Consider the following 19,207-nt stretch of genomic DNA (forward strand, 5'->3'; position numbering starts at 1 on the left):
TTCAAATCATGCGCATTTACCATAACATATCAAAGTATTGCAAAATATCATAGGTCTTGTTAAGGGAATCATATTTTTCTTCTTTAGCTGCTACAATGATAAAAAAAAAAGAATTAATTGAAAATAAAGACATATATTCTATTGGATAATGTAAGAATGAAAAGACAATATCTTTTTGCTGCATACTAAGGCAACCAGTCCAGTAAAATGCATTTTTGGTTGTTTTATTTATTTTATTGTTTATTTCATTCATTTCTTTTTTTATTCAACTTAATTGAACAAGGTAAATGTTACAGTGTCAAACGTAGAAACCGCATATTATCAAAGTCGAGATAGATTAAGATTGAACAATAAGGACAAAAGAAATAAAAACGACAAACAGAGACAGCATTTTAAAATCATGTAACAAACCACCAAACAGCTGGTTATAAAGATGTATGGTGGATATACTTTTCTTACTGTTCAAATGTTCCAGAGACTGCATTAGATTAAAAAAAAAATCTATCAAAAAATAAAATAAATTAAAGAAAATAAAATAAAAAAGGGAGGTGATTTGGTATAGGTTATAGGTTTTTTTTTTTTTACTTTTAATATCCTTTTTTTAAAAAAAAAAAAAAATCATGTATTAGATAGTTTGTGTGGTGACTGTTTCAGACAGTATTACATTGGCCGGTGGGTGGCAGCACAGCGTTTCACTTGGCAGTGTCTGCCGGAAAAAAAGGAGACGAACAAGAAGATGATTCACCGGAAAAAAACCTTTCACCTCTGCCGTTGTGCATGAGGTTGGCGGGCTGCTAGTTCTATGTGTCTTGGATATATTTGTTTAAATTTTGCTGCACAACTCGTGAAGGAAACTTCATAGCCAAATTAATTAGTACCACGCGGAATCTTTTCAGTCGGGTAAAGCAACGAGTTCACCGTAAAACACTTTATTTCACACTTAGCTAGCATTTAGCTTGCATGCTAAATAATAAGAGTGTATGCTAGCAGTCGGCTAACTAACCGGCGTTCTTCTACTAGCTCGCTAGCATTAGGGAGCAATGAATATTTAACTCGTGAAGTTGGCAGTATATGTATATGTCAGTTTACATATGACATATCGTCTGACTTTGCTTATGTTTTTGTTTAATTCTGGTTTAATCTGTAGGTAAGTTAACGGTGCCATGCCGTCCAGCGCTGGACCCAGCAGCCCCGCCGCTGCACTCGCCGAAGCGCTGGAAAACTCTTCCCGGCTGATTGACAGACACCTGCAGGATGATCGCTGCTTTCCTGACCTGTCGGAGCTGCTCAGCGTCCCCTCTCACAGTAAGTCAGTTATGTAGGGAGGTGGAGAGACAGACCTAACAGTAAGTTAGCTATCAAACTCGAGTGTTTCTGTTTACACTTAAAGGCTGCCCTGCCAAAGATCAAATGGTGGGATAAAATAGGCGGCTGGACTATGCTGATAAAAGCAAATATGGCAGTTCAATCACAACTTTGATACCGACAAAGGAAGTCACTGTTAGTGCTTTCAGTGATTGTTTACACAGACATAAGCACAACTCAAGAAAGGCTCGAGGAATGATCTTGTGTTATTGAATATAATGACGAAAAAGGTAGCTGTAACATTCAGTTGTGATCCATCAAAAGGAAAACTTGTCATTAAGATTAAATATTGTTATATTGGTTAAAGGAAAAGTAGTTTGCAAGCTTTATTCAGAGTATTATATACACATTTTCCACATATCAGTACATAACAAGACACTAGTATGTCAGTTCTTCACTCAGTTGTCAAAGCAGGAAACCAAATACTAACCAGATTTATTTCAGAAATTAGGTGTCTGCTGTTTTACATCTGTGCCATGTTTTGTTTATATCCGTCAGTATCTGTTTTCCTCTTGAACATACCAGTTTTATGGCCCATAGGTGATAGGGTTGGAAATGTATGTTGACATGAAGTTAATGCTGGGGCTGTCAAAATATCCCTTCTTTTATAATAATCCATCCATCAAAGGGTTGCAGGGGAGGCTGGAGGCGATCCCAGCTGACATTGAGCAAGAGGTGGGCTACACCCCAGACAGGTTACCAGACTAGCAGAGGGCTGACACATGGAGACTGACAATCAGTCACGCTCACATTCACACCTACGGGCACTTTAGGGTCAACAATAATCTAACCAGCATGTTTTTGGACTGTGCGACGGAGCTAGAGAAAACAAAATGAAAACATAGGAAGGTCAAGCAAACTCTTCACAGTAAGGCCCAAGCTGCTAAGTGGGTTCAAACCCTGCTGCTGGGAGGCAACAATGCTATCCACTGCGACACTATGCTGCCCTCATCGAAGACAGACTATGATAAAAATGGGTCATAAGTGTACTCATGGCATATATAGTGGGAGAATGAAGATGGTTAACTGGCGCCCTGACTTCTTTTCTACACTGTTTGCTTTATGAGAAAATAAGTTTGTATACAAGAGAAATGTATTATGACTACGATGACAAATTTGGTTTGGATGTCGTGCACAGACTTTAACTTTGTTGTTGTGTTGACAGATATGCCGTCCCTCTCTGGAGTGTCAGACATGGACTACCCACTCCAGGGACCGGGTTTACTCAGTGTGCCAAATCTCCCAGAGCTCAGTGCAGTCCGCCGGGTCCCTCTGCCGCCTGAGCTGGTGGAGCAGTTCAGCCGTATCCTTTTGGTCATTCAGAAAATACTAATCAAATGCTCTCACTTTCACGATCCAGAGGTTTCTACTAGCTATGTTGCAAAAATGTTAGGTTGGTTGCTTTTGTTTTCAGTTGAATTTGAGTTTTCAACTTAACAGTTCTACAGATATGCAATGTAACTGCATGATGGGAGTTTTTCCAGAGATCTGTCGAGCATGGCTTACTATTGACAATGACATCTTCATGTGGAGTTATGAAGATGGGTGAGTAAATTTACCTTATATGTGATTGAGTGACAACGTTCATGATGAGCATTATATGAAACCAAAAGTGTTCATGCACTGCACTTAAAAGCATTATTTGTATTCACTTTTTTATTGTGAACTGTCATTTATGATAAATCCAAAGTGAAGACAATTATTTACTTGTCTGATATTGTTTTTTGCAGAGGAGATGTTGCCTATTTTGATGGCCTTATTGAAACCATTCTGGCAGTGGGCCTTGTTAAACCCAAAAAAGGTATGTGTGAACACTTAAACGCAGCATTAATTGAAACATTTTTTCAGGGTTCCCACTGTCATGGAAAACCTGGAAAAGTCATGGAATTAGTAAAATCATTAAAAGTTTTGGAAAATTTTGTTGTGTGTATAATGAATTATTATGAGATATTTTTTGAATAGAGTTTGAGTCTGATATGTTTGAAAAATGCTAAGCAAGTTGTGTAGGAGAAAAAAAAATATGGGTCCTTAAAAAGTCATGGAAAAAGTTTAGAAATTTTCTCAATGAAAATATGTGGGAACCCTTTTTTTAACTTGAGTAATGTTAATGAGTTGTGTTTTTCTTCTCAGGGATTTTACAGCCACACATTCACTATCTCTTAGTATTGGCTACGTCTGTGGATGTAGTGATCCTGGGGCTGAGTTTCCCCAAGAGCCAGGCTGGTGAGTCCCTCCTACAACTCCTATCACAGTGGCTACGTTTACATGCACACTAATATTTCACAATTATTCTGACTATTATTCCAAAAATGTCAATATTCTAAATTTGATGTGGGTCATGTAAATATCATATTCTGCTTAGATATTCTAAATTAGGCCTTTTTTTCTGAAATTGTCTGATTAAGACATGCAGGATATGCTACTTTTATTCAGGTTTTAGGAGAATTATTTTGGCATGTGTACAGTGCATTTGGAATATGTGTCTCAGTTGTTTTGTTTTAATGCAGTTTGCTACACACAGTTTCTTGTCTGTTTATCGTCATCTGTTTCATTTTTATTGGAGCGTTGTACACAAACCAATGCCCAAGCAGTTTACAAGACTGGGTCAAAGATGCATCCCCCAAAAGAAAGGCTCACATTTCTGGTCGGAAGGAGAGACACATCTACATTTAAACATTTTTTAAAAACTTGGCCAACAGGGTTTTATCTCAACGATGACCTTTTCAAGAAGGTTGCTGAAGGAATGAAAGGGGGAGGCTGTGATTGCACGGTTCAACAAGTCTGCCACTGGTGGAAAACTTCATAATCTTATTTCTGTGCGAAGAAGCAAAATGGCATAAGTGGCTTCAGCTCTAAGTGATACAATAGGGCATGTTAATTGGAATATACACGGCTGCATGTAAACAGGCATATTAGTGGAATATTCACATTTTCATTAGTCATGTAAGCAGCTTAGTAGGAAGATTGTATTTTTTGGAATAAGGGCAAAAACTGAAATATTTTGTGCATGTAAACATAATTAGTGACACAGCATTTGAGTTTTTCCCTGTAGAAAGTAATTATGTAGTTGACATTTTTTTTTAACTTTGAGAGTTTAACCTCTTATCATGAGTCCTCTGGGGTTTAACAAGATAATCGTATCACGCTGCAGTACAATAAAAGATGTCCAACTGCTTTAGAACTGCAAAGAACATGCATAACATGGCAACCTGTGGCTAGATATGTTGCCACTGACGTTGTCAAATACGTGCAAGCAAGTGCCAGATATTCATAAGCTAGGCAAATGGGCAAGATAAGGACAGTTGCTGTGCCACAACACTGTTCCATTGTAACACTGTCTTGCTTAATACACACACACACACACACACTGTTAAAAAAAATCAGACCATAGCTAATGCTGTGTTTGATTGATATGGTACTTGTATAAACTTCAGGGTGTCATATGGAGAGAACTCAAGTGTCATGTCCCACATTCTTGCTGTGTTTTACTTGCAACAATGCTATTAATATCCTCACGTACCTCGATTTGTTTATCTGGGTCATCTTTGTGTCTCTCTCTCTTTTTTTTATAGGGTTGAATGACAGCATGTCTGGCGGGATGCAGCTGCTACCAGACCCCCTCTTCTCAATCCCCACAGACAACACCTACATCCTATCCATCACCTCCACAGACCTGGGACGCATCTTTATGGCAGGAAAGGACGGCTGCCTCTATGAGATAGCTTACCAGGCCGAGGCAGGATGGCTGAGTCAGCGCTGCAGAAAAATCAACCACTCCAAAAGCTCCCTGTCCTTCCTCGTCCCCTCTGTGCTCCAGTTCTCCTTCTCTGAAGACGGTGAGGAGCGGGACACAGTTCTTTATAGAAAGATGTCCTTGATTTAATTCAACTTAACTTTAACCTTTTGTTGTCCTTGTGTTCCGCAGACCCCATTGTGCAGATTGCTATTGACAACTCCCGCAATACACTGTTCACACGCTCGGAGAAAGGTGTCCTGCAGGTATGACGTTCAGTCAATCTCATGTCAATTTTTCACGTATGTGGCTGTTTCTGATTAGCTGAGAAACTAACAAGTCTGTGTTAATTGTCAGAGTGGTGAAATTATTAACAATTTGTTTTTGTTTTTTTTTTTTTAGGTGTATGACCTGGGGGCTGATGGGCAGGGTATGAGTCGTGTGGCAACCATGTCCCAGAACACCATTGTTGCAGCTGCTGGAAACATTGCCAGGTATGTTGACCTTCAAATATGTTTCTTTTACATCTGTCATCTAATTCTCCTTACAGGGAAATAAGAATTTATTTTCTCTCTCTGAAACTCTCCTTCCTTTGCAGGACAATCGATCGTTCTGTCTTCAAACCTATTGTCCAGATCTCTGTGATTGACCGATCCGAGTCCTCAGACTGTCACCTGCTCGCCGTCACTCATGCAGGTAAAGATTAATGAAGATGAGCCAAAACTGTAGAGTAATATGAAATATTTTTACTTCATGTGTGCTTGTGCGTATTATGTTTCTGTAGGTGTGCGTCTCTACTTCAGCACCACACCTTTTGCCCTTCCACACCAGAGGCATGTGGCAGTTCGACCTAGCCTGCTAGCTTTGGTCCACGTCCGTCTGCCACCAGGGTTTTCTGCATCCTCTACCCTGCAGAAACCTGCAAAGGTTCATAAAGCACTACATAGCAAAGGTAAAACTATTTGTCTGTTTATTTTACCATAAAGACCTAATGGGATATAACATTGTTGTGGCGTTACGTGCAGAATCTACCTGTAATACCATTTTGTCTTTTCTTTGTTTAACTCTTGCAGGCGTTCTGTTAATGGCTGCTTCTGAGACAGAGGACAGCGACATTCTGTGGTGCATCAACCATGACTCCTTCCCCTTCAAGAAACCCCTGATGGAGACTCAGGTTAGAACACAAGAAACGTACAATAAAATGATTATAATGTTTGATATCAGTTTAAGGTATCTCACTACCAGTGGTTGCAGCTCTGCAGTGCAGCTTGTGTATCCATGTGCTTTTTGGTCAAAAATAATCTAACAGACTCTTGGCTGTTTTTGTCTGATAACAGCTTGTTTAACAACCTAGAAACCATACAATATGGATCTCTTTCTTCTGTGTTGTTTGCAGATGATGTCGAATGTAGATGGACACTCTTGGGCTCTTTGTGCCCTTAACGAAGAGAGGCCATCCAAGATTTTCACTCCTCTGAACAAGGACCAGATTCCCATCACAGATTCACCTGTGGTGGTCCAGCAGCACAACATTCCTCCGCAGAAGTTTGTCCTTCTTTCTGCAAAGGTTAAAACTGCTTTCACGACTCCCCATGTTGCACAAATGCTCAATCTAGTGTGACAAAATAATGCTTTGATTTTATACACTAAGTGTAGACTCCTTACTGTCCTGTAGGGGAGTCATATCTTCCAAAAACTGCGGCCAGTAGACCAGCTCCGTCACCTGCTGGTGAGCTGCGCTGGAGGAGAGAGTGAAGAAATTGAGCGTTTCTTCAAGCTGCACAGGGTACAGAGCTATTCATTGTCTAATATTTTATTATCCCCCTTTCATTGTTTTTAGGCAGACACCTGTGTATGACACGCATTATTTTAGGTTGCACACTGCAAGCTGGCATGACACAAAACATCACACACACACACACACACACACACACACACACACACATACACACAGTATATATTTGAGGTGTTTATCTGTTCTGTACAGGAGGAGCAGGCTTGTGCCACAGCATTGATCCTGGCCTGTTCCAGCGCTGCTAGTGACAGAGAGGTTTCACAGTGGGCCACCAGAGCTTTCTTCAGGTCAGATTAACATTGTTTATACATGCTCAGATTTACACTCAGTCAACAAAACCACATACGAAAAACAGTTCCTCTGTTGTTGCTGTAATCAGATATGGAGGAGAAGCACAGATGAGATTCCCAGCAGCCATGACATCTCCCAGTAATGTCGGACCTGTGATGAGCTCTCCAGCACCAGGTAAATAAGAAAATACTGTCGTCCTGGCCTGGAGGGAAGTAAATGCATAAAGACCAAACATGGCAGCTTAAATTTCTTTAATATTATGTAAATCCGCATACACAGACATTATGATTATTATGTTACAAGTATGTGACCATTCAGATAATAATAACAACTTTGTGTATATATAGCACCTTCAAGACACAGAGTTTACAAAGTGCTTTGACAGACAAACAAGAGCGAAACAGGATACTCAGAAGGAGGTAATATAACAACAGAAAGTCAAATGGTTCTACCAAACATAAGCAAGATAAAATAACGGTGAAGTTCAGTTAAGGTTAACAAGAAGACAAAAAATGCAGGACACAAAATGTTGCTATAAATGAACACAAATATAAAGAATAAAAGCGATAAAGATGGTATCACATTAAAACAAGTCTATAAAGATTGGTTTGTATTCTGGGAGCCTTATCTCCTCAAGCAGGTCGTTCCAAAGCAGAGGGACCCTGAGGGCAAAAGCTTGGTCTAGATTTAAGCTTCAACTTTGCAATGGCCAGAAGGGCCCCACCAGAGGATTTAAGGCTGTGAACTGGCTCGTATGGGGTAATTTCTGTTTTGTAGAATGGGACCATACCCAGACGAGCTTTAAAAGTGATCAGTAAAATCTTAAAATTGATTCCAAAATGTACATGGTGCCAATAAAGAGTCACCAGGATTTGAGTGATGTTATGTGATGTCGTCTGTTAAAACCATGGAGAAGCCCACCTGCAGCGTTTTGAACTAGTTGGAGGTGGAAGAGTGACTTTTGGTTGATGCCAGAAAGGAAGGAGTTATAAGTGTATGACTGACTTTTCCAAGTCGTAGCATGAGAGTTCTTCTATGCAGGAAGCAGAACTGGACAACTTTTTGATTTGTAGTTGGAAGCATAGATCTGAATCAAATATTACTTCCACATTTCTGGCAGCAGGCTTCACATTAGCAGATGAGGGACCAAGGCCATTCTCAAAAGTGCCATATTAAAACTTTTCAAACATCACATATCTTTTAACACATGTTTAAACTTTAATAATTTTTGTTACTCTCTTCTTTAGGCATCATGCCCCCAGCTTTGGCCACACCTTTTGCACCAATGCACTCCGGGTCTGCCCCCATCACACCCATGTCAGCTGGCCCGGAGGTGATTTTCTCAGGGAAACACAACGGCATCTGCATCTACTTTGCTCGAATACTTGGGTGAGAAAATCCTGTCATCACTTGTTACATTTTGAATCTGCTTTCTGGGTGAGAGCCTAAATATGTGTCTCATTAGTCAGAGGTGTGGATGCTGATGTGTGATGATGGTGTCAATAATGAACAACATGTCTTTCTGTCCCGTTCCCTGCTGACCTCACTGCAACAGAAATATTTGGGACGGCAGTCTTGCTGTTGAGAAAACCATCAGCAAAGGAAATCAGACCGTCAGTATTGTAAGTACACCAGGCACTTATTTAACAATTTCATAGTGATTGTAAGTTTTTAGAATGATGCTAGTAGTGGATAATTAACACTAACTGTTATCTGTTGTCTCCACAGTTGGAAAGCAGCGTTAGTTCGTTTGATCTGGAGTCAGTGCTTATGGAGCTCTGTGGTCTGCGGGAGTTCCTTGATAAAAACTCTCAGTTCAGTCCGTCCGCTCTTGGTGCTGCAAGGTAAGAGCTCCTTCTTTGCTTACTTAGTCTTACACTGAACTATTGTGAGTTCTTAAACACATTACCACACAGCTTCCTCCAGGTGTCATCATGTGACATACAGGACTTAGCTCATGTGACAACAGATGGTTTTGTTTGGGCATTCACGGATTACATTACTTGCCCTCTACCCACTTCACCATTTTGCTTCTTTTAAATCAATACAAGTTGGACAATCAATGCTAAAATTATGAGCTGAAAGTGTCTGCTCCATACAGCAGCAGAGAGAAGCAGGAGTCGAAATCAAAGCTGTATTTTAATGTTGAAGGCCTTGTCAAACTTTAAATGACTGATTATGTGGCTAACTTGGAACATAGAATATTTTCTCGTTTAATTTTGTGTTTATTTTTCACTGTTAGTACCTTCTACATGAAAGTGAAATCTGCAAAACAGGATCTAGATCTGCAAAACCTCTACTGTAACCAAGTCTTGTTTCCCATCCCCCCTGAATAACATCTGTTCTGCTCCCTGTTAGCTTCAGCTCCCCTGCCAACCTGCAGCAAAGGCTGCTGGGATTTATGCGCCCTGACGGAGCCAGCTCTCAGCAGGTCCAGCAGGAGCTCCAGAGGAAATATCACAGTGAGTTATGAGAGCAGGTTTCCACTTTTTTCTGAGAATTGTCCCGAGAATCAATATTTCAAATATCAATGGTATTATGAATCAACATGAAGAGAGTAAATGTGGAACTTTGATGTCTCAGCAAAGAGGAAAAAATGATTTACTTTGTGTTTCACTCTCATTCATCACTGATGTCTTTATTCTTTCAAATCCCAGCAACTCTTGTCTCTGTGTGTTTTCATCTCTGTATCCAGCAAAGGCTCAGGTCTATGAGAAAGTATCCCTGCAGGGCATCCAGCAGTTAGTGCATCGCTCCTATCAGACTCTGGCCCTTTTGAAGCTTCTCTGTGATCATCAGTTCAGCCTCATTATGTCTGAGCTGCCAAAGGTACATGTGTGCACAAACACTTCTCCTGTACACAACTGCAGATGCTCATATATCATCTCTGTGGTATTCATACATATGCTGTCCTCAGTGCAGTACCTTTTGTTTTCAGCCAAAAACCCAGTGTACAGTGTGAGCTTGCCATTGTTCCTGAAGCACTCATTGCTCACTGTGCCTTGTTTATTCTGTGTTCGTAGGAGTTTCAAGAGCAGATGAAGGGAGCAAGTTTTAAGGATATAGTGATCCGGGGCAAGGAGCTGTCTGGAGCACTCATCACAGCACTCATTAATGTCTACATCAAAGATAATGCCTCTGTGGAGGCCATCAGCAATCACCTGCGGGACATCTGCCCCCTGCTGTACAGCAGCGATGACAGCGTGTGCTCCAAGGTACATACACACAAACATATGCAGGGTTCAAACTAACTTTTAAAAGTAGTTGCCAGGCTCGCAAAACTGAAACTGAAAGTATGGTTGCCATTTGTAATAACTTTAGGTTTTGCGTAATCAAGGAGTTATGCGGTTATCGACAGCTGAATGTTTTAAAGCCCTATTACAGTAACTTAACAAAATTCTTTGTTGTTTGTGTTTCCTTATCTATTTGTTCATGTTCATCTTGTTCAGTTGAATACATTTGCATGATAATTTGTGATGGTGACAAGTCAGTCAAACCTTTTGCTAACAACCTAATTAGCTTTACCATTGTTTCTAAAACAGATGCATGTACTCACTCGAGTAATGCACCAACACACATGCAGCGTTGATGGGCTCCAGTTCTGGCTGTAACAGCAGTATTTAATCATAACTAATGCAACAAATATTTACAATGAATCTATTTTGGGGTACCTATTTGCTGTTTGCTGTCCCTGCTTTTTGTATGTAAAAATGTGGCTGACACTGATGGCAACTAAAGGCCAAGAATTGGTGGCAACTGTAGCTGTCAAGCCCCTGACATGGTGTACTGGGTCACTGAAGGTTTTTCAGATATTCTGAGCTGAATTTTTTTAACATTTAAGGCTACTAGATATAGTTTAATGTCTCACTCTTGCAGCTTCAGCGGTCTGCAATTTTAGTTTTATCGATGTCTTCCACAAACTCTTTCACATTTCTTGCCGTCTTCAGGATAATTTGGGGGGCATCAGAGTCGTTACGAGGGATTGATTTAACCACATTGATTCATGTGTCTTAATACTGAATTTGTTGCTTTTGTCTCCCACTCAGGCTAATGAGTTGCTGCAGAGCTCCAAGCAGATTCAGAATAAAGCAGATAAAGAGCGAACACTGAGGGAGTCTCTGCGGCTCTATCAGCAGATCAGCCAACACACAGATCTGCCGCTGGTCTGCTCCCAGTACAGACAAGGTATGAGACACACACTTTATGCATTTGTGTAGTTCTTATGTTAAAGGAGCAATAAGCGAAATTCATCATTTCTAGATTGAAGGAATTAAAAAATTGCTATGTGAAGAACTAGAGGTGTAATTTTATCTGGAGTATAGCATGACCTCACACACCCTCTCTCTGTGTTCTCCAGCCCATTGTTTACAAGCCGGTCTGGCTGCGCGTTCATGTACGTTCATGTGAATCGGTTGTGTTAGGTGAGTAGCCCGGCAGCCCAGCTAACATTTGCAATTAGCATTGTAAAATGTAGCCCAGCGGGCAGCCTGGCAGGCTGTGTTTAGCTATTCCCCTGCCTGCTTCAATGATGATGGTCCCTGTAATAAATGCAATATATTTGCTGAAATGGAGGTGAGGCTCAGTGACTAGAAGAGCTGGTAGAAGCGCTCCATAGCTGCAAGCTACTCCAGTAGCCGTAGTAGCTCTAGTGCTAACTCTGGGAGCTAACGCTAACATTCCTCTCTTCTCCGTGAGCCCGCCAGGTTCCACGCTAGAGCTCGCCGGAGCCGAGAAGCAGGCTCCCGAAACGTTAGCATGACGCTAACGTCCCCACGCTTCTCGGCTTCGACTCACTGAGCCTGGCGGAGAAGCGTGGGGACGTTAGCACTAATGGGCTGCCATGCTAACGTTACAACTCTTCTCCGTGAGACCGTGAGCCCGGCTCCCGGCTCAGTTGGAGTTGGAGCATTAGCGTGGTAGCCGAGTAGTGCTAAAGCTAACAGGAAAGCAGGGAAATAGCTAAACACAGCAGAGACCGAGAGTGAGTGAAAGACACTGCTAACTGCTAAACTAAGTTGGCTGTTTAGGTTTTATTTCCTCGCCCCTGTGGCGAGTGAATCTGCCTGCAGTGAAAGCGAGGGCTAACCGGTGCTTCCTCCTCATGCTACATTTCACTCAGCTGCCAGCACAGCCAGTTAGCCTCCGCTAGCTTCCCAGCTAGCGGCTCTCCGTTTGGATCCAACCGGAGCACTGAGCCCTGGTTTGTTATTCAGGTTAAAGTGGGAAGCAGCAGCGGGTATATCGGGCAGCTGAGTGAAGCGGAGCCTGCGGAAGAAACACCGGGACCGTCTGGATGTGATAGTCCGTGCTGCGGTACTCATCTCGCCGCACAGACAAGGCGAGTGGGGTGGGGGGGGGGGGGGGGGGGGGGGGGGGGGGTGTTGGGGAGCAGAGGTAGAGGGAGGAGTGGCTCATGACACACTTTGTTTTGCTCTACAGGCAGTGCACAACAGCGAACCTAGCGGTGAAACGATTTCGCTTATTGCCCCTTTAAATAATGCTGTTATTTATTTTTTGTGACACTTAAACTTATGCATTTGAATTGTCTTAGTGCGTTTCTACGAGGGAGTCCTTGAGCTTTGCCTCACAGCAGCAGACAAGAAGGATCCACAGAGACTTGGCCCCACTTCTACAAGAACGGAGAGCCTGAAGAGGACGGAGTAGGACAGCAGGCCTTCCTGGAAAGGTAACACAAGAAAACAGTAAATCAGCTCCATTGATGACTATTTTAGCTGTCTTTCACCAAAAATTTTCACCCCTCCTCTCTCTGCGTTAGACTTTGTTGTTATAAGTGCATCACAGACACCATGCAAGAGCTGGTGAACCAGAGCAAAGCTGCCCCTCAGTCCCCCAGCGTTCCGAAGCAGCCCGGTCCTCCTGTCATGACCTCTGACCCGAACATGCTCAGCAATGAAGAAGCTACAGCTCATGTGAGTAAAAAGGGAAAGGTTAATGCTTGTTTTTTGCCACAGAAGTGTACATGAGCTGCATTATTAATGAAAATATGTTCCCTTGTAGTTTGAGCAGATCCTCGGTCTGGCCCAGAGGTCTCAGGACGAGCTGTTTCACATCGCTCTGTATAACTGGCTGATCCAGGCCGACCTGACTGACAAGCTGCTTGAGGTAGTGTGTCTGTTCGTGTGTGTTTTCGGTTTTTAGTTAAAACGTTTTTTAGCTGCAACCAGCAATTAAAAAAAACGATCAGTCCAAAAAAAATTCCCCATCCTTTGGCAGCCACAATTTTGCCATAGCATGCTGAGTGTGTCAAGAGTGTGTGTTTAAACGTGTGCGAGTTTGTGTTCATGCCAAGTGAGAGTGGCCAGTAACTTCTAAACAAATTCCCCTAACATGACTAAATTTCATAGAAAGACACATACACATACACACACACACACCATTTTGCCACGTCTCCTTTTGTAACTTATCACCTGGTTGTTGTAGGGAGGAGGGTTGGGTTCTGAACTCATAACGTTTAAGGGCACAGACCAAATTTTATGTTATATCAGTACTGCAGAGTATGGATTCACGTTAAATGAGTGCCAAATTTCGGTATCTGAGAGTACATTTGGGTGAGAACGCTGGGTTCAGACAGGAGGTGGAAGCACCGCAGAGCATCCTGAAGCTGAACCAGCTTCCCAGCAAGCCGACATTATCTCTGCAGCACCGATAGCATCTGGTCTTTTATCTTTTCAATTTTAGTTTAAAAATAGCATAGTATTATTATGCTGTTTATGACTGTTTTTGTCGTTCGAAATTACATACTTGCGCCACATATTTGACAGTGGTGTCTAAACAGAGAGCCAGAGAGATGAGCAGATACACACACACACACACACACACACACACACACACACACAAACAAGTAGACTGACAGAGACAGAAGATGAGCTCTACGTGTGATTAGAAAAGCGCAGAGAAAGAAAGAGAGACCGTCACATCATTGTACGTCATTGCATCATTGTACTATTGACAAGTGTTTGTTAGGTTGTGTTTGTGTGTGCATGTGTGTGGATGCATACACGTAAGTGGTAGCAGCTATTGTGAATTTGCACTTGTTTTTGCATATGCCTATAGCCCTATTTACATCCAGTGTAAGCATGCATCTGCCAGCACTGTTAGTGTGATTGTGATTACCCACCATCTGTCTGATGGCTTCCCTTTTTACCCCCTTTTACCTGTTGTCCAGGTGAATTCTCCGTACCTTGAGGAACATCTGATGCATATGATCAAGCAGGACCAGAGTAAGGTGCACAACATGGACCTGTTGTGGCGCTACTACGAGAAGAACCGTAACTTTGGCAAGGCAGCTCACGTATTGGCCCGTCTCGCTGACATGCACAGGTTTGGACACACACTAACTGGATACTGTTTTTTTATTCTGGTTGATTTTTATTACTTAACATATGTTCACCATAAAAGCATGAACCACCACTACTGACTCTTGTGCAAACTCCACAAATGCCGTATATACACTGCAGGGACTCTTTCTAATTGTACTGTGTTGTTCGTTCTCTTATCACGCAGCACAGAGATCTCATTGAAGCAGCGTTTGGAGTACATCGCCCGAGCCATCCTGTCTGCTAAGAGTTCCTCCTGCATCTCAGCCCAGGCATCTGATGGAGAGTTCCTTCACGAGCTGGAGGAAAAGATGGAGGTATGTATGCAGCGGTGATCGCAGTGAAAGAAATCCAGGCGTGATCCAACACTGTAGCCATAAAGTTTCTGTGTTTGGTTCCCCTTCCCAGCTGGTGCGTATCCAAGTACAGATCCAGGAGACCCTGATCAGACAGTACTCCCATCATCCCTCAGTGAAAAACGTCATCTCTCAGTTAGACTCAGAGCTTATGGACATCACCAAGGTAACAGCAGCAACATGCAGCAGCAGAACAACGATACAGAGTTTGGGATTATGAAGAATTTTTATTACAGTGAAGGGAAAATGTTTATAAATGCTGAATCAGTGTTCTCTGCTGTAGCTCTACGGGGAGTTTGCTGACCATTTTAAATTGTCCGAGTGCAAGCTGGCCATCATTCACTGTGCCGGACACTCTGACCCCATCCTGGTGCACTCACTGTGGCAGGAAATCATGGAGAAAGGCAAGTGAAGTGTCAACAACTCGCAAAAATGTACCTCTGCCAGACATCTTACAAAGTGTCCTTCCTGTGCCACATGTGATGTAACCGTCAGTGATTGTTTTGTCTCGTCTAGAACTGGGAGACACCGTGGCTATGAGTCCAGCAGACAGGATGAGGTCTCTCAGTTTGAAACTGGTATCACTGGGGAAGATTTATGCCGGAACACCGAGATATTTCCCTCTGGGTAAGCACTCATACCTTCCTGTAATTATGTTCATTTTTCCTCTCATTAGAATTTTCCAGCTCGCTGTTTACTATTTTGTTACCAGTAATATAATTAGACTTCCCCTTTGCATCATTTATGTCAGCACGTCTCTGCGGTACAGTACTGCAGGGTCATGCTGGTGCTCTAGGTGATTGCTTCATTATCCTCTCATTACAATTAGCCTGTTCAAACTTGTCTTCGCTGTGGAGACATTGATTTACTTCATATACATCTTAGAACCAACTATGTCAGACACAAAGCATTTTCCCCACAGTAATGAACAAGTTGCTGAGAATACAATGCTAACAAGTGCCAATATGTCCTGTGATTGTAGAGTTCCTAGTGAAGTTTCTAGAGCAGGAGGTGTGTCGACTGAACTGGGACGTGGGCTTTGTCACCTCGACCATGCAGGAGATTGGAGTACAGCTGCCGCGTCTCCTGGAGGTCTATGACCAACTCTTCAAAACTCGAGTACGTGCTTCAGATAAAACTTTTACAGCTAAGCTAAAGTTGATGCTCATGTTTATAAGCAGCAGTTGCGGCTTTTGTGGATTGGGGATTAAATTGTCTTTCACTTAATCCACCAATCTGCCTCTTGCCTGCAGGATCCCTGTTGGCAGCGGCTGAAGAAACCTCTCCACTTGGTGGAGTGTATCCACGTGCTTCTGTCGGGATATGTGGATGATCCCAGCAGAGTGCCAACCTATGACAGGTAATCACTAGCTGAGTAGCTGTTCAGCTGCTGGCCTGTGGTGGGCGCTGTAGTGTTGGCCTTGTGTTTGCAGAGACGTTAACCTGAGCATACTGTGTGGTCCCTGTTTAAAACTGAGACAAGAATTTCCTTTTTTTTGCTCACTTTACTGCAGAGCTGCAACGATTAATCACTAAGTTGTCAGCTTATAAATTACAGGCCAACTAATTTGGCTATTGATTAATCAGTTTGAGTAATTTTTCAAGGAAAAAAACTCATATTCCAGCTTCTTTAATGTGAATATTTTCTGCTTTCTTCGCTCCTCTATGACAGTAAACTGAAAGTCTTTGGGTTGTGGACAAAACAAGACATTTAAGGACGGTATCTTGGCCCTTGTGAAACACTGATGCACATTTTTCACTATTTTCTGACTTTATAGACCAAACAACCAATCACTAAAGCAAAAATAATTTTCAGTTGCAGCCCTATTTTATCATAAGCGGCTCTAGTTAGAGCCATAAACTGTAGCTGTAAATTGTGGTGCTGGATTAAACCTTTCACTGTCTACACAGCTTTAAAAAACATTAATTACTTACTAGCATCTCCACTGAGAGCAACAAAATTATAACCATTGGGAAAACAGCTTTCATCCTGATCACACTTGGTCGTTTTTTGCAGCGAGAGGCATTTTTGCTGTTTCTAGGCAACACATCATGTCTGACAGTCAGTTGTGTACCCCCAACGGCAGCTACATTCAGTCAGTCAAACACACCTTAACTCCATATGCCCACTAATGTTTGTTCGAGCTTGATGCTTATCGTTTATGTCATGATAAAATCTCTGTGAGGTGGGATAGATTTGTGTCAGAAGTGCTCAGTGAAGGGGGGTCTTATTTAAAGGATAGGTTCATATGCATTCAAATCTGTCTTAAAACAATTACTCACATGCCTTACTTGATTTGGCCAACTCAGACTGCTGAAGCCTCATATTAGCTTCAGCAAAGTGTCTAGTGTTTTACTTCAGCTTCGTTTACCAGCTTGTTATCCCTCTATTTCAGACGCCGATTCACTAACGTGTGTCTCGACAACATCTGCGGATACCTTGTGGAGCTGCAGTCTCTGAGCCCAAACTCGGCCCTTCAACAAACCATCGGCAACTTCAAGTCGCTGCAGGCGAAACTGGAGAAGCTCCACTGACGTTCCTTATAATGAGGTTCACAGGACAAGGGCACTGTGCACTGTAGGCCTTAATTAAATAGCTGATTTAAAAGTGTGATCAGCACACACAACATGATGTTTGTATTCCACAGTAGAGTTTGCTTCTTTTTCTCTTCAGTCTGATGTGTTACAGCTTAACAAGTGCTTGTTGTTGATGGACAGTGGGAGCACATGACGGTAAAGTCTTCTAATACAGACGAGGGAGACAGAAGAGACAAGTTTTATAACTTATTTAATACATTTTGTTATAAGTCTAAACATGCTGGGATACAACTTTGGAAAGCAAGGCGCTGTTGGTTATTTGCATTGTGTGCAAGTAACTGTCAGATGTCTAAAACGACAAAGATATTTGAGTTACCTGTGTTTATAAAAACATGAAATCACTGAAATTTACAGGCAAGTTTTCGTATATTGAAAATGCACTTATTGACAGTTGATTTGAGATATTTTCATATGAAAACCTGACTAAAGCTTTTTGATCACAGGAGAATTATTTTGATTGTTTGCCTCCAAACGAATAGTTCAGTGTTGGATATTGTATTTATGTACATATCTTGGCCATAATGTCTCTTCTGCCAAAGGTCATGCACACACCTAAACAATTTTTTTTTTTCATGTGTATTATTTACAGTGAGCAGTGGCTCATACATCTAACAGTGCTTTTGTGATTTTTTTTTTTTTTTTTTTTTTGAATGTAGAACAAATTTTTAACACGATACAGTTCACGTTGCTACACTGAAAACTTTGAGAAAAAAATCATAAAACATTTTTATAAAGAAATAAAAGTTGTCATTGCTTTTGTGTATGATGTTTTGAAAACACTATTCAAAACCTTTAAAACTGCCTTCTCAGGTACAGTAGTGTGTTCAGTTTTACAAATAATTAGCAGCAGGGGGGAGGATTAAATTGCTATGGGTTGATAATATGACACTGCAGAGGGAGCACAGTAATGGACATAATGTCTTCAATGTTTGTTTACATAATTATCTTTAATTGAAAATGGCACTCAGGGTTTCTTATAGTCACCAACCAGGCAGTAATTGCTCAAGGTTTTTTCCTCCAATTAGCTCTGCACTCTAGTGCACAATTACACTAAATTTGTTGCCTCGTGAAAAATAAAATAATTTTTACTTGATGCTAGGTTGATTTTTCTCTTAATGACTCAGAGTCAGTGCACTTACACAAGGGCCAATAAAGTATATCATGCATAACATCTATGAGATAGGACTAATGATGCAATCAGTAAAGACACACCCACCTCTTCCATCAAATCTAACTTAATCTAAATGTTTGTTATCTTTAGGCATCTTTGTGGACAACAGGTAACTAGAAGACATTTTAGGTTTGTGTTTGTAATCTGCAGTGTGAGCAGCAATATATTTTTACCTACTCCGCCAACTTTTTGCATTTGTGCATTTTAGAAATAGAATATAATCAAGCTTTTCAAAATAAACTTGCAAGGCATTGCATTGTTAAAAAGTAAATGACTGGACAAATGACAAACCAATAGAATTAAGGGTGTCTACAGGTCCTCAAAAAGTCTTAAATTGTCTTAAATTCAGATTCGATGGGTCTTAAATATTTTAGGTCACATTACCACAAAAATTTCTCCAGCCTGACAGACCCAATGACTGTTTACGATCATTAGACAGACCAATGAATTGGCAGTAATAAATGACATTTATGACATATATATATGTGTGTATACACATATTCATATGATGTGTGATGTAGTCCTGGCAAATGGAACAAAAATCCATCCATCTAATTTTTG

The 19,207-nt window shown here is 41.4% G+C and overlaps 1 protein-coding gene across 1 annotated transcript; it reads left to right on the forward strand.

The window, feature by feature from the left end:
- The first annotated feature begins 744 nt into the window (after positions 1-744).
- Positions 745-18,566, forward strand: nup155 (nucleoporin 155). The gene is given in 35 exon segments (XM_033647585.2): positions 745-900; positions 1,148-1,305; positions 2,531-2,668; positions 2,814-2,910; positions 3,096-3,166; positions 3,496-3,588; positions 4,938-5,201; positions 5,291-5,364; positions 5,501-5,592; positions 5,697-5,794; positions 5,883-6,050; positions 6,172-6,272; positions 6,495-6,665; positions 6,774-6,884; positions 7,086-7,180; positions 7,273-7,358; positions 8,432-8,573; positions 8,740-8,806; positions 8,913-9,028; positions 9,543-9,646; positions 9,880-10,013; positions 10,208-10,399; positions 11,231-11,369; positions 12,736-12,804; positions 12,807-12,870; positions 12,961-13,114; positions 13,203-13,307; positions 14,371-14,525; positions 14,709-14,838; positions 14,930-15,043; positions 15,161-15,281; positions 15,394-15,504; positions 15,860-15,996; positions 16,131-16,237; positions 17,274-18,566. Coding segments are annotated over 34 exon segments (4,101 nt in total). The 5' UTR covers positions 745-900; positions 1,148-1,163; the 3' UTR covers positions 17,413-18,566.
- Positions 18,567-19,207: the final 641 nt, after the last annotated feature.

The sequence above is a fragment of the Epinephelus lanceolatus genome, chromosome 19 (assembly GCF_041903045.1).
Source record: "Epinephelus lanceolatus isolate andai-2023 chromosome 19, ASM4190304v1, whole genome shotgun sequence".
NCBI classification, from domain to species: Eukaryota; Metazoa; Chordata; class Actinopteri; order Perciformes; family Serranidae; genus Epinephelus; species Epinephelus lanceolatus.